This window comes from Vespula pensylvanica, chromosome 7 (assembly GCF_014466175.1).
Source record: "Vespula pensylvanica isolate Volc-1 chromosome 7, ASM1446617v1, whole genome shotgun sequence".
Lineage (NCBI taxonomy): Eukaryota > Metazoa > Arthropoda > Insecta > Hymenoptera > Vespidae > Vespula > Vespula pensylvanica.
In genome coordinates this window covers 4,734,911-4,751,789 of record NC_057691.1, presented here as the reverse complement: position 1 = coordinate 4,751,789, position 16,879 = coordinate 4,734,911, and the positions used below count along the sequence as shown (strand labels likewise).

General features: G+C 29.5%; 1 protein-coding gene across 2 annotated transcripts in view; it reads left to right on the top strand.

The window, feature by feature from the left end:
* Nucleotides 1-16,879, top strand: part of LOC122630445 (mucin-3A) — an 87,941-nt gene that overhangs the window by 52,319 nt on the left and 18,743 nt on the right. For both annotated transcript variants that reach the window (XM_043814938.1, XM_043814937.1), the window contains exon 2: nt 3,852-3,927. In XM_043814938.1, the coding sequence (XP_043670873.1) occupies nt 3,897-3,927 (31 nt within the window). In that variant the 5' untranslated portion in view covers nt 3,852-3,896. The remainder of the gene's footprint in view (nt 1-3,851; nt 3,928-16,879) is intronic.

Below are 16,879 nucleotides of genomic sequence, written 5' to 3'. Positions count from 1 at the left end.
TAATAAATAAATAATTTTGTTTATTAAAAAAACGATTTTTTTACATTATTAATTGTCACGTTTTCCATGTTCATAAGAATATCTCCGGAACTAAAAGTCGTAGAGATTTGAATCAAACACTGTTTTAAAGGGTAGAACTTTTTCTATTTTTATAACATATTGTTAATAATTAAATAACCATTTGTTATAAACAATTTTTATAAACAAATTTTTAGGAACCAAATTCATTTCATTTTGTCGAAAAAGAAAACAAATACGGATTGTAACCGATCTATAAAATTACATAAATTAATAAATAATTAATAAACAAATAAATGTATTTATTGAAAAAAACAATTTTTTTATATTGTTAATTGTACGTTTATCATTTTCATGAGAATATCTCCAGAACTAAAAGTCGTAGAGACAAATGAAATATCATTTTAAAGGATAGATTTTTATCTATTTTTTTAGTATATTCTTAATAATTAATTAACAATTTGTTATAAACAAATTTTTACGAACTATATCAATACAAAGAGAGACAGAGAGATAGGGAGAGAGAAGGAGAGAATGCGACAGAGGAAACGTAGAAAGGAAATAGAGAAAAACGATATTCAACAATTCTGGTTTTTATTTTTTATTTTGTTTCTATTTTTATTCTTTTTTTTTTCTTTTTTTTTTTTTACAAAATATCAAATGATTTTTATTTTATATTCTTTTCCATTCTTCTCATACGATGTACCTCTGCGTAGAATCGGAAGAATAAAAATAAATGACAAGGGACAATTCATAGGGTTTTTTGATAGTGCCTCAATCAAAACTTTTCAATGTTACTTTTTGCTCTCCCTCCGTCTCTCTCTCTCTCTCTCTCTCTCTCTCTCCTTCTCTCTCTCTCTTCCTCTCTTTCTCTCTTTCTATTACGATTGGCAAAATTTTAGAAATGTCTTGTATTTTTCACACTGTCTTTTCAGCTCGTTCGCGAACGCGTATTTTGGAACAATACAATAGATGTGTGCATTTCGCGAGAATTTGCAATCGACGAGACAGAAATATCTATACATGTTTCTTTTTCCTTTCTTTTTTTCCATTTATTTATTTATTTATTTATTTATTTATTTATTTATTTATTTATTCATTTATTTATTTAGTTTTCTTCAATCGTATGTCTCAAATATTGACAAAAATTATTCCGTTCGATAGGAATATTAAAATTCTTCTCTATTTGCATGCATGAAGAATTCGATTCGTCGAGTCGATCATTTTTATTATTATTATTATTATTATTATTATTATTATATTTTCCTTTTTTTTCTCTTTGTAATTTTTTTTACTCTCTTTCATTTTTTTTTCTTCGTTGTTTTATATATATATCTTTTCTTACAACAAAAAATGGTTTCAAGTGGAGCTTTTAGCAAAAGGTTTCACGTATATGTATATAATACCTTCTATTCTCCGGTTCGTTCGCTTTAATAAATAACATCTTTTAGCGGTTAACGACGAGGTGAAAGCGCCACCAACGTTGGAGAGAAAAGAAAAAAATTAATAAAGCGCGCGTGCGAGAGAAGCGCACTATAGTTGTTTCTTTAACACGAGAGACATACAGACTAAAAGATACACACACACACATCATACATATATACACGCGTACGTTTACGCACGCTTGCACGCAGTTCGTCTATGTTCTCTCACGCTTTTACTCCGATCCAATTGTTACATACAATGGGAAAATAAAAAACATTGTTCTTGACTTTCACAATTATTCTACATATATTTTTATATGAGTTCATTGACAATAATGAAAGTACAATGATTTTATTATCATTGTCATTGTCTTCACCTTCAATAAAAATTTTATTAGTATTAATTTATAAAGATTATTATTTTCCTTATATAACTACAATTTATACACGTAATTTTATTGCTACTCATCATCTTTATCATTAATACGTACACGTGTGCACACTCGATTTTTTTTATAAGAAAGAAAAAGAAAAAAATGTATGTGTATGTGTATGCGTCTGTGTGTGTATATATAAAATATCATATATAGAAGCAAAGGGACGGATGAAAAGGTAACATTCAAAGGTCACAGAAAAGGATATTTTGCCGAAGCGATAAGCTGATTTTGGAACACTTCGAATAGCAATTTAAATTTCATAAATATTCGAGCGAACGATGGTAAAGCGATTTCGAAGTAGACGATTGGATTTTTGAAGTTTTCGTGATTTTTACATTTACGAACTTTGTTTAAGAACGTTTACCGAGTGAATATTAAAAATTTGACAAATTTACATGTTAGTTAAAAGTTATTTATATGTAATAATTTTTGTTTGTTTTTTTTTTTCTTTTCTTTTTGTCTTTCTTTTTCTCTTTCATCTAAAGCTACAGCATCCTTGTCCGACATACATATATATATATATACGAATAAATCAAAGTTTGAGAGGCGAAACTTCTAAAAAGGGATACACTTTGCATCTCAGTTGAAATATAGGGTAAAAGGGTTTTTTTTAAGACGACAAAAATACATTTTCCCCTTTTTCTTTCTTTCTTTCTTTCTTTCTTTCTTTCTTTTTTTTTCTTTCTTCATCCCTTTTATTTCTCTCTGTCTATCTCTATGTATGCACGTATGTATGCGTGTACGTGTATATGTATATGTCTATGTTTTTTCTTCCTATTTTTTTTTAGCTCCCTTTCTCTCTAACTTCGTCGCAAGTCTCTTACTCTTTTCATTCCTTTTGATCTACATACATTTACACGTTCCTCTATTCTCTACTCTCTTTTCTTTAGTAAAGTCGATGTAAAATCGATCCCACTGTCCTATGTAAATATGTAACTACATACATTATTTTAAAACGATTGCTTTTTCCTCGTCGTACGCTTGTTTTCATCGATCATTTTTATCTGATGAAATTCATTGAACCATTTCGAAAGAATGTAATCATTTTAAAATATAAGTTTTATTTAAACGAAAAAAATTATATTAGAAGATATTCTCAAATATATAATCGTATCATTCGATCGAAGATACATAGATACAAATAGTCAAACTTTGGTGATACTCAAGTTTACTAACGTAATCTAATCAAACAACAATAGTTTTATCACTGAATTGAGCTATATATATATAAAACCGACATATATATATAGAACTTTCTACGATTCCAAGTTTTGCAACGTAATCCAATCTTTCTGTAAAAGTTTCAATGTAAAATAATCGTTTATTGTTTTCTAACTTTCTCGGTAATTCGAAAAGTTTTTCGGAATTCTTGTCGATACCAACGAATAGCTGTTTCGAGTTATACTGGTTTAAAGTTATTTTTCATCGTCGATATATATCTATAACGTTTTTATATTCTCTCCCGATTGAAAGAAAATCACAGAACGATTTTTACGCAAATCTTGAAAAGTAATATAAAAGATATATACATACATACATACAAATATATATATATATATATATATATATATATATACAGAGAGAGAGAGAGAGAGAGAGAGAGAGAGAGAGAGAGAGAGAGAGAGAGAGAGAGAGAGAGAAATAAAAAAAGAGAAATACAAATTCCATGTTGATCGAGTAATAGCTGGTGCGAGAAAGTCTGTGGGAATGTATATATGTACATGTCTACGTATATACATACATATATATGTATATTACATTTGTATGTACATATGTATGTACTTATGTTACGAAGACTTGCATCCAATCGCAATCTTTTCATGCAAATTGCTGACAAACAGTTGAATCCGTAATTGCAAAGAGAGATCCATGAGATAGTAGTTCTTATCGATTCTCTCGTACGTTACATCGATCCCACTCGTAAGAGATGTCAGCGTTTAAATCTCTATATTTTTCTCCATTTTTGTTGCAGGACGTCAACACATAAATACATAGATACGTACAAACGCGAGGAACGATGAACGTACTAGTGAACATTCTTCTAATTTGTAAGTACAAATAATTCATGATATTTAATTAATGTAAACAGGGATAAATAATAAGAAAGAGAAATTTGTTTATTTAATTTTTAGACAGAATGTAGATTACGAACGTAACGTAATTTTTTTCTATTTAATTTGAAACATGAAATGATCTTTGTTCTTGAAAAAAAATTTCTAACATTTTTATATCATTTTTATCAATACTTTTCAAAGGATTGATTTTTGTTTTTAAGAATAATTTAAGAAAATAATTACAAAATAGTAAACATTTTCAGTAATAATTTTTTCTAACGTGTTATTCAAATCCATTGATTTTCTATTCAGATATTTTCCAAGTGAAATATTACCTGTATATTTAGATAAGATATTTTTGAAGAACTGTAACATTATTTAAAGAAAGTCTTACATAAATCTTATATAACTTCGGGCGATCTTCGTAAATGTCGGAAGGAAAGAAATTTTCGGTTTTTCGAACACTCGAGTCGAGAGTTCAATAGCCGTCAGAATCGATCCTCTTAGGTAATATATTACGGCATCCATAATTCATTCCAAATTCTAGTGATCGTATCATGGTACGTGTATGGTTTACAAAAAGGATACAGCATCCTGTTTTAATCATTATCATCATCAATCATTATTATTCTTTTTTTTAACAATTTTGTGAAAGTCAATCAAAAATTCATAAAGTAAAATTTACTTCGACCAATTTGCTTTTTTTTCTTTTCTTTTCTTTTTTCTCTTTTTTTAATTTCAATACTCAAGTGGAAAAACCATTCATTTAACACTTACAACAAACATAATTCATAATTCACATAGAGAGTATAATTATAGTTCGTGTTCATATAGTAGTAGCAGTAGTTAGTACCTACAATATCATGTTCGCGAAGCACGAACTATGATCTTTTGAAGAAACAATCGTTTCTCGGTAGCACGTCGTGTTTGACGTTGCGTCGATTATTATTCCGCTCGTTGCAAATCTTTGCAACACGATTTCGAACAATAATGGCCCGGATTCGCAACGTATCTCGAAGAGATGATGATGCAGGGGCGAAGGAGAGAGAGAAACAGAGAGAGAGAGAGATTTCCCGGCCGGTTATTTTCGATGTCAAGGCTACTATGGACTTATTATTATCAGCAAACGATTCTCATGATTCTAGCTTTTTTTTTCTTTCTTTTTTCACCTTTTTTTACTGTCTATCGCTGTAATTTTTATCTCCTAATCGAAACACACAAGAGATACGTCTGATTGTGTTCTTCTATTTATTTGTTTATTTTTTTTTTTATATCAATATTTCAGTATTAAAATTTTCATCTTATAATAAATAGGAGACAAGTGATTTTATCTTTTCTTTTGCTTCTTTTTTTTTTTTTTTAAATTAACATTTTACTACCGTAATCTACATATATCTTATAGTCGGTACGAGATACGACACGATTCAAACTTTTTTCATTTAACTTAATATTTTACTATCGTTATAATTTATATCTGTTATACACGAGTTAAAAGTAAGGTAATTGAGTAATTATAAAAAAGAGAATTACTTTTATATGGTTATATTCAAACAATTTAGTGTCTGTGGTCAGCAAATCTAAGAGACATAAGACATTATTAACGATTATAAGCAAAAATAAGAAAAAATTATCGATCAAAAACAAATGTTAAAATTCGTAAGTAATAATGTAAACAAAAAAAAGAAAAATTCCTTTTTCTCTGCCATTCGATCTCTTAAAGAGATTCAGATTTCAAGGACAAGATCGAACGATCGGAGAAAATTTCGTTTCGCAGCCCCAAGGAAGTTCCGTTCTTCTCTCCGCAAAATTAGGATGTACTTCGAGCGTAACGATCGAAAATGCGATAAAGAACAGAACGATACCGAACGATGGCCTCGGACCTGGATTAAAAGCAATGAAGAAACAACTCGATGTTGCCCCTTCGAAGACCTTCCTTCATGAATGATGTAATTTCTCTATTGTTAACGAAAATTCATCGATGATGAATAATAATCGCAAACAAAAAAAAATAGACCGAATATTTTTCAATTTCTTTTTTTTTTTTTTTGACGTTGCGTCTACGAGAAATTATCATCCATTTTGTATTAAACAATCGTCTCGTTGCCAAAAAAAAATTTATCGCAAATATCATTTCTTTAATAAGCCGTAAAAAAAAAGAAAAAATATTATTAATGATAATAAATTTTTTTTTTTTTCAAATTCTTTTTATAATAAATTTTTGTTCTATCTTAAAAATATATATATTATAGAGATATTTGGAAATAAGCAAAAAAAAAAGGAAATAAAAGAAAAAAAAGGAAGAATATAGAGAGTCAATGGTCCTTTCCTTTCCAAAGATAAGTTTCCATGGACGGTGAAAAATGTTCTCGGGAGAACTTTCGCGCTTCGAACTCATCAAATTCCATAGCACCTTTGGGGGGGAGGATAAGGGGTGGGGAAACGGGATGAAGTTTTCCATTTTCTTTCAGGAAGAAAGGAAAGGTAAAACGGAAAATAGGTAAGCCTCGAGACAATTTATTCCATGCTCGCACTCTCCCTGCTTTTCGATCGATAAAACAGAAAATGGCCCTGGCAACGCAAAATATTAGTTCGATATATTGAGTGAGATTTCACAACTTTATTTCATCACTTTTAACTTTTTACCAATGCCAATGGATTGTATCGTTAATGTTTATCTAGTCAACTCGATCGAAATATAATTAAACATTATTTCCTTACGATCTATAGATCGATCGATAAAACAATTTTTTATGGGCATCTATCATTTGTAGAATTATTTATCATTTTTTTTATTGTTATTCTTTTTTTCTCGTAAATTGTTACAAGAAACTATTTCTTTTTTTTTTTGCAATTTTGTAAATATATTTAATTATATGAATTAATGCGAGTATATTGATTTTATTTTTTTATTGATAATAACTGCGCTTAGATACAATGCGATAAATAAATGAAAAACTTAAATCGTTATTTAAATGAGACTCGGAATAATTTAATTTAACGTTTGAAAAAATGTTGAAGAAATTTTGTCGTTAATTTACTTTGAACGATATATAATAAAATGTATTTAATAATTATAAAAACATTTTTCTTTTTCTTTACAAACTAACGGAGTATATTCTGAAAATATATGGAGTTAGGTAGATATCATAATAAATCTGATACGGTTGAATCTCTTACATAAGGACATCGTTTGTACCATAAGTCTCATCATCACGAAGCTGCTACCTTCGAACGGCAATCCTTGACTTTTACTCACACTACAGGATGCCACGACGCTCCCACGCGATTCCTCTTTGTGAATGCACTTCTCGAGTACCTACTTGAGTTTATGGTACTGAGCATCATCGATCGAATTAAAATCTTACAGAAAATAGATTTTTATTAGATATTTCCAATTAAATTAAAGAATCCCTTTTACCGTTTGCAACCATCGCTTTGCGAATCGTTATTTAATTTAAACAAGAATCTACTATATCTGCTAAATTTAATTTATAATTAACTTATTTTAAAATAATTGTAAAATAATTTATTTCATCGATTATTACATAGATATAAATATGATAATATAACAATTATGACAAATGATCTAGAATTAAATAAAATATCAAACTTTAGAATTCAAATAATTCATTGTATACCGATAGTTAAGATTAAAAAAAGAAATCATTTTTATAATTCTTTAAGTTCTTAATAATTTATCATAACGTATTTAAAAATTTATGAAATAAAATTTTCTTTTGAATTTCGGAACAATGGGTTGGTGGATACGTAAAAAATATAGTACATTCGTAATTGTATAGAACAGAAAATATAGTACAATGAAAAAAGGAACACGAAACGGATCAAATAAGGTCCAATAAGGTTAAATGAAATATTTTTAATTTTTCAACTAGAATTAGGTCACTTTTATAATTAAAGACACATTGATAGATATCAGAAAAGTTTGACCATTTGAAACTTTGTTTTTCCCACAAATAATTAGTTACATATCGATATCAGAATCGAAAGCAATCGCGTTATCACGATATTTCTCACGTTCTCTTAGAGGAACATAAAACCGATAGGAATTAAAATATCGAGAGAGCTCGATCGATCACATATATCTACGTGTAAAATTTCTATAGTTATAAAATAAAGAAAAAAGAAAAAAGTTGTAGTAGTAGTAGTAGTAGTAGTAATAGTAGTAATAGTAGTAGTGTAGTAATAGTAGAGAGTGAGGATAAAAAGATGAAATCGATACATGTCGGTAATGTGAAATTTCCGTTATATCAAGAATAAACTTTTTATATGAACGACCGGGGGAAACTTAGATCGTTCGCATAATCGTCGCGACGAGCGTATTAAACTTCCTATCATATACCTTCTTTATAGTACACTTTTCTTTACGAATGTAATTATGTAAAAACGTGTAATAAATCAACGGTCGAATTAACCATTCGATTATTATGAAGTCATTAAATGGAAATGTAATTTTAAATTTGCTTAATTATCGAAGAAAAAAATAAGGAAATTATAATGCTAAAGGGTAATTTCGAAACATTATCACTATTAATTTTAAATGGAGATTCTTAAATATGACATATTATGTATTAAAAATTTAGAGGTTGTTTCAGAAATAAATTTTTAATCATAGAGAAATAATAAATAATAATGTTTTAAAAAAATGTTTTTATTCAATCATACGTACGATTTAACGATTTTATCAAGTTTCGATTTGATCTGTAGAAATATATATGTGTGTATGTATATACATATATACATGTAGGAAAGAATGTATCGTTTTTCTGATTATTTTCACATCGTTATTCCTGGCTACATTTTGTGATACAGCTTGTAGAAGAAACTCATTCATCATACTCGAGAAAAGTTCTCGAGACTCTTCGAGAGGCAAGCGTGTAAACCGCGAACCGAATATAAGTTTTATAAAACTCATCTTTTACCTTCAGTTCGGTAAACACGAAACTCTTCGGTTAGCTAAGACAGACAAAATTATATTACAATATATAATGTTTATGGTTTTTGAAGGATACAAATTAAATTTTATTTTATATAGCTATATTTTATATGTATATGTATGTGTATATATATATGTATGTATATACACACACACACACACACACACACACAAATATATATACACCTCTACAGTTCAAATTATAACTAGATTATATTAATCTAAACGCAATCATAGTAATTGTAAGGAAGAAATTCAGAATACGAATTACACCAAAAATCGTGAATCATCAGTATTAGCATAATATTCTCCCTCAATAATCTTCAAAAAATTAAAATTAAAATTTATTTTATATGAATGTATTGTACTACACATAAGATATATATATATATATAAATGTTAACTTCTCATAAAGATATTATACGTTACAATAAGATTATACATCTCTAGGCGCAATCATCCTAAGGGCAACTCATTAGAGAACGAATTACACCGCAAATCGTAATACATTAAACGTGCTTAATATTCGACTTTAGAATACGATTTGCTCTTTAGTGAAGCAAATTTCTGTGTCATCCCTTTTCAGATTTGTGATGCTTCGTTGCTCTCTTCTCTGTACTAACAAGTGGATTGTTACGTTTCGTTTACGTTAATTATAAAGGACATCATTAAAGTGCAATTTAAACACGAGTATCTTGTTATATCCACTTACTTACGATCGAGGACACGATATTCAGTTTGACAATAATTGAATAATACATTGTTAATTCGATAAAGGCTAATAAATCCTATGTTTTATTGAAAAATCATTATTTCACAATTTATTTCTTCTTACATAATAACGATAATATCTTTATAATTATATTATAAGATTAAACGAGTTAAATAGAAAATAAGTAATTCAATCAATCAATGAAATTACATTATATATGTGTTTTATACATACACACACATTTCATTCGATCAAAACTTATCCATTCGAAACATAAATCACGAAAAATTGAAGGTAAGAAACGACACGAAGAAAAATTGCTTTCAAAACCGAGGAAAATATTTTTATTTTTAAATATGAAATATGAATCCAAAGTAACCGAGATGCAATGTAAATGAGATCTCTTTGCGAATAATATAATATTAAAATATTACATATTCTGTAGTGACGTAAAGTTAGATTCAGTTTTTCTTTTAAAATTTATCTCTCTCTCTCTCTCTTCTCCTATATATATGTGTATATATATATATATCAAATATGGATTATTCATATAAACACTTCTTTTTGCCGATATTAATATTTTTATAATATTGTTTTAACTATTTATATTTCACATTAGATATTACATATCTAGATTTTACATATATATATATATACACACACACACTTTTTTCTCTTTTTTCTCTCTTTCTGTTTCTCTCTCCCTCTCTATTCGAAACTTTATCAGCGGCATTCTTCTTGAAAACTTTCTTGTAGGACAAAGAGAAGGGAGAAAGGGAGAGAACTACCATAGCTCGGTTACTCGCTTGGTTTCACAGTTGGCGATGTGCCGCAAGCACTACAGCCGCACAAACTAGTGATATCCTTTACCAAGATAGGAAACCGTAGTGGTGAGCTTTGATATCGTTCATCCGCTAGTACGGTACTACAAACCAACCACAACATTGCTACTAATCGTACCTACGAATTCTTTCTATCAAACAAGTACGAATTTTCTTCTCCTTTTTTTTTCTCTTTCATTTTTCTGTTTTACTTTCTATTTTTTTTATTATTTTTTTTATTTTTATATTTTTTACCTTTCAACTCCTTTTCCTTCCGTTTCCTTCGGAATTCTTTCTTCGATTCTTTTCTCTTGTGTCCTAATAATCTTTTTTCTTTCTTTCCTTTTTCTTCTTTCTTTTTCTTTTCTGCATTTTTTTTTTTATTGTTCGTTTTTTTATTATTATTATTGCTGCATGACAGGTTTCTCTGAAAGTTGTATTCGTTGAAAAAAGTAAGAAATTTTTTCTTTTCTATGGCAATATGATAGGTTTCTTTGAAACGTGTATTCGTTGGAAAAGAAAAAAAAGAAATTCTGTTTTCTTTTTGCAATTTTTTCTTTCTTATTGCAATACGATAGGTTTTTTTTTAGGAATCTGCATTCGTTACAAAACCATTTTTTTCTCATATAAACTTTTACCCATCTTATTGTTTGATTATGAATATACATTATTTAACAAACGGATAGAAAAATTTCATTTATTTGTCAAAGTGATCCTTTTTTTCTTTTACCTCGTAAATGAATTTTTCGTGAATTTTTTGTGTTTGGTTATAGAATTTCTTTTTTTTTTCTGTAATTATTAGATTGTTAGAATTATCTCTGCATTTCCTGGGGAGTTTCATTCGAAGTTACATTTATAAAGTAAATATCGTATCTTTGTTTAGATAGAGATAGTACATAAGAAATATTTTATAGAAATATATATATACATACATACATACATATATATGTATATACACTCACACAGAAACGTAAACGCATACTATATAAAAAATGTCTTACATTTGAAAAATAGAAAAATGTTCGAAAGCAATATCGATCCAATTCTTTTCGAGTCGAACTAACATATGGACACATAAACGATCTAATAAATCCTTCGCTGTCTTAGACAGCCTGAGAATGAGACGATCAATGCGACCCACCTCGATTTTACGGCTTCCTTGTCGGACAATACCACGACGAATCAGCTTCCTTGACAGGAGGATCCGATCGAACGACGTTTTTCGAGTACCGAAGGAAGTTGAAAAGACGTTCTGTTTGTCTACTGTCTTTCACTAACATTTTCTCCAATAGTATTTATAGGTATACGATCGTATTTCTTTTCTTCTTTTTTCTTTTTCTTTCCTTTTTTCTTTTTTTAATAACTTATTTATTTCATCTAATCGAGATTTGATCGATTGCATTCTCGTCGAAATTAATTACGTCGGAAATAATCTAATTACTAAAAAATTAAATTATAATGCATCCATCTATTCTCTTTATATGCATTTGTACGTTCGTTTGTACAGAATCGAGCAAAAGTTCCTAGATTACTACAAAAATCAATTACTCTTTTTCGCGACCTTTCGAGGCTAATTTTTTCTTCAGATCGTAAAACTACAAGCTCTCCAGACTCGTCTAACATAAAAAATCTCAAATAAGATTAATTGGTTTATAAAATCATCTAGAAAAGTTTTGGTCCGTCCTGTACATGGAATAATTTAATTTTCTTGCACTTGCAAAATCTCATACTATATATAGCAAATATATAAGTTGATTCGTGTTAATTATTACACATATATACATAAATAAATATATATATATATATATTATACATACATTTATATTTTCGTATAATTAGTCATTACAATATAAAAAAAATATATAGTTCAGAGAAAAATATACAACTTATAAAAATTACATATTTATTTATTACAAGTATATATACACAAGTGTGTGTAGTAAATAAAATATTTATTTGTGTTTATCGATCGCAACGATGAGAGAGACAGAGAAGATAGAGGGGAGGGGGAAAGAAAGAAAAAGAGGGAGAGAAAGAGAGAGAGAGATTAGTAAGTTATATATCAACGAAACGAGTTTGACATATAACAAGGTTATGGAGAAGTATTAATGAATACAAAAATAATAGAAGAAAAAAGCTGTGTTCAAACTTTCGATTAGTCATCGATCCTTCCAACGTTGTTCATTGCGTTGTTTCTTTACAAGGTTAAATCCTCGAAGTAGTAGTAGTAGTATTAGAACTTCGGTAGAAGTTGGTCGGGTTCACATGCGGGTAAGGATTTCTAGAACGCTCAAAACCCATTTCAAATTAGAAAGCATAGCTTAGCTCGTTGATCGACATAGGATGTTACAATGGAGTTGAATGTAGTTGATTGGCAGAATGTTGAACGTTCTCGCGTTTTAGGACAATCGAACGTTATGGCAATCGTACCGATCCGTGTGGTGATTTGTCAGAGTATGGATTACACAGTGCAGATTGCTTTTACATAATCAATCAAGATCGAGAGCTACTCAGCAATCCTAAATCACCATTTCTCTCCTCTGGTATGTTCTCTCTCTCTCTCTCTATTCCGTACTGATAGCAAGATATATTACAGCGAATGCGAATGTACTATCATTCCATCGGAAATCGAACAAGACATTTCCATGTCGTATGTAAAAAGCTCTACATCTCGTATATATATATATGTGTGTAACTTTGAATTAAGCTTAAATATATATATTTCTTTTTCATAATATACATATCTATAGTAGTAACAAGAGTAATTTCGTATAATTATAATAATAATATGAATATTAATATATATATATAGATTTTTGAAAGAATTCATAGACATAAAATACGATATTACATTAATGAAATTGGAAATATTATAAGTATTATCAACGAAACTATTAGATGATTTTATAAAAAAAAAAGAAGGAAAAATATCAAACATAACATATTCATTTTCATCGATACTGTCTTATTTTATTAAAGAATTATTCATCAAAGAGCATAATCTATTCGGTTTACTATTCCTCTCAAGTTACCTTTGTAGGAATAACATATGTAAGTACATAAAAGCTGTAGCTATTTCAACATTAACGAGAAATCGTCTAGGTGGGTTTCGATTTCGAGTAAACGATTAAATCCCACAGTGACCTTAAACGTAATTAGCGGCGTAGAAAGTTAGCCTTGAAAGGGATGACACTTTGGGAGCTAGTTCCGCGTTATTTAACGTAGTTGCGCCCCGTTTTCCAAGGCAATCAAATCGACTATCGTACAGTTGGGAACGCCCTCGAGCGTTCTCTTCGTGTTACATTTACTTTCAGTATAGTTATATATATATATATATATATACATACACATACATACACACGTATATATATATACATACATACATATATATGTTCCCTCTCTCTCTTTCTTTCTGTCTGTATCAGTATCTGTCTATCTCTTTCTCGATTCTTTCGTATAAAAATCGTAGAAATATCAAAGAGAAACGATCGAGTATTTATTATATTCCTCGGCTCGTAGTAGTAAATCATTTCTCCGACATTATTTCTTCTTTCACAAGCAATCGAAAAGAATTTGTTTGCCCTTCAACTCGAGTCTCCAATTTTTTTTATATACGTACGTACATATGTATACGGTATCCTCGTGTTTCCTCAAAATATTTACTCGTTCAACAAAATATCGAAGCACGCGTTTCGTTCCGTCCCACACAGAGTTTATTCTCGATATAATATTTATACGTCAAAAATTATTACGTACGTTGTTTCTCACGAAGAAACAATTTTTAATACAAATATTTGATCGGGGAAAAAATAAGTGATTAAAGAAATGTACGACGAAATTTAAAATTATGTTACGAAATTAAAATTTTATACTATTTATGACGTTATATTTTGTGGTAATAAAATTAGAAGAAAGAAAGAAAGAGAAGAACAGAAACAAAGCCACTCATCTTAAATCGGACGTCGTATTATAATTAAAAATATATTTTCCATGTTTTTAATTATTTGATTGTTTACTTATGAAAAAAAATATAACATGACAAATTTTTAAAAAGCTTCAGATATATATAAGAGCTTGTAAACTATTTAACATCGTTTTAGAAACATTTTATATAAATATATATATAGTTGGTAAATTTCTTTTTATGAAAGAATAAAAGGGCTTGTCAAGAGAAAGAGAGAGAGAAAGAGAGAGAGAGAGAAAGAGAGAGAGAGAGATTCAAGCCCGCATCGTGAACATTCCAACGACGTTATCTCTCATGTTCCGCGTTCTCTCTTTTAATTCGAGCATTTGAGCAGCCTAGCAGAGAGTGATCTAATTAAGTTCGTCAAAAATGAGAGACAACCTTTTTGAGACGTTTCTTTCTAAATTCATGCGAATCGTCGTTCTTAACTGTTGAAAGAGTAAGGAAAAATGGAATGATAGTCAATAGAAACGAGAAGGAAAAGAAATGAAATGTCGTTTTTAAGAAAGTGAATGAAAAGAGAAAAATTTTATCATGCAAGAAACTCGTTTCTCTAATTGTCTACATAATAAAAATAAAAATAATATTTCAATATTATATATTTATATTAGAAAATTAATTGAGGATATAAAAAGAATTCGTTTATAGCCTTTGTTTAACGACAGAAGTTGAATTTATACAAACAATTAAAAATGATTATCATCTCATAAACATAGTCTTTTCTATTATCTGCATTGAGTTAGATAACTTTATCTCTAATTCTCATAATTTCTATGGAAATATTTCTTTAAAAAATTATAAAATTAATTTTGCTATAAAAAAAGAAACTAAATTACAAGTCTTTAAAAAGATATTAATGAGAAAGAAAGAGAGAGAAAGAGAAAGAGACAGAGAAAGAAAACATGATAATATTAAAATTCTCTACTTATGTAAAGACCTCAAAGTTTACATATCTTTAAAACCTCCTTCTATATTTATCTACCCTTCTCACTCCTTTCATACATTTCCTTCCATCATTTTCCTCTTTTCCTTTCTAACGTTTCTCCCCAGTTCCATTCTTTTCTCTTTCACATAACATAATTTTCCTATATACTACGCACCAATCCTAGAATTATTTTATCAAGCTACATAGATCATCGTCAAATTATTCACACCATTCATAAGATCTTTTTATTTGAATTATTCAGAAAGTATTCGAAAAGAAATTCAAAAAAAAGTTTATAACAAATGATGCATTGAAAGAAGAACAAGTATAGATCCATGCACGAGGAAAGATCAAAAAGAAAAGATAAAGATAAAATGAGAGACAGAGACAGACAGATTGACGACCAGAAAGAGAAAGAGTGAGTGTAAATGTGATAGAAAGGAAGTGAGAGATCTTGATTCGTCATCGTTAGACCAAAATTAATCCGTCGGTTCTATCTCGTGGGCAATTACAATATCTCAGATGAGGATGAGAATATAGCAACAGCAACAGCAACAGCAACAGCAGTAACAGCAGCAGCAGTAACAGCAGCAACTGCTCTGCAGTATAGTAGTAGTAGCAGCAGTAGCAGCAGCAGTAGTAGCAGCAGCAACGGCGTAGGGTCTTCGGTGATCCAATTACCGTCAGAATGGCTTTCCAGTTGTTGGAGTGCCTGCTCATCCGCTTCTCCAACTCCTCTCTCTCTCTCTCTCTCTCTCTCCCCCTCTGTCTGACACATACATACATATATATACATATATACATACTTACACTTACCCTAGCAGAGTACACGTCTACTGCAACGGGCGACACGAAATCCGCTGCGGTCGAGCGATCATTTGAAATGCATTTCGATGGGGGGGACGCGTTAGACAGCCGAGAGATAATCGACGTCGATCATGGCGTTTCCATCTACGATGATCCCTTCGAAATCAACACCAAGAGCTCTCGTTCCATCACGTGATTTGTGTCACTTCTCAGAGAAAGATAGATGGATGGATAGATGGATAGATAGATAGATACATAGATAGATAGATCACTTTTGAGTACTTACCGTACTTCCGATCCATACAAGGATCGCGACGCGACTCAACGCGTTCGATTGAATAAATTAAAATGACATTTTCGATTAGTTCGATAACGTTGACGATTGATCTATTTTTTTTTTTTTTTTATTTTTTTATTTCTTTTTTTTTTATTTTTACCGAATAAAAAAGAAAAAGGAAGAAATTGGAAGTACTCTCTGTGCGATCTAATCCTTAACTTTATTCTTTTTCTAACAAAAATTTCTTTTTTCTATCCCTTACGGTTCAGCGGATGAGTAATACGTGATGATAAATAAAAATAATAGATCGTTATAGAAACGAGCAGTATCGTGAAATTTGATCTTATGATGGAATTGAAACGAGGAAGCGAAGAATGAACTATAGTAATATCAATATCGATATTCTGTCAAACGAAAAATTTTATTGAAATCTCCCGAGAGAGAGAGAGAGAGAGAGAGAGAGAGAGAGAGAGAGAGAGAGAGAGA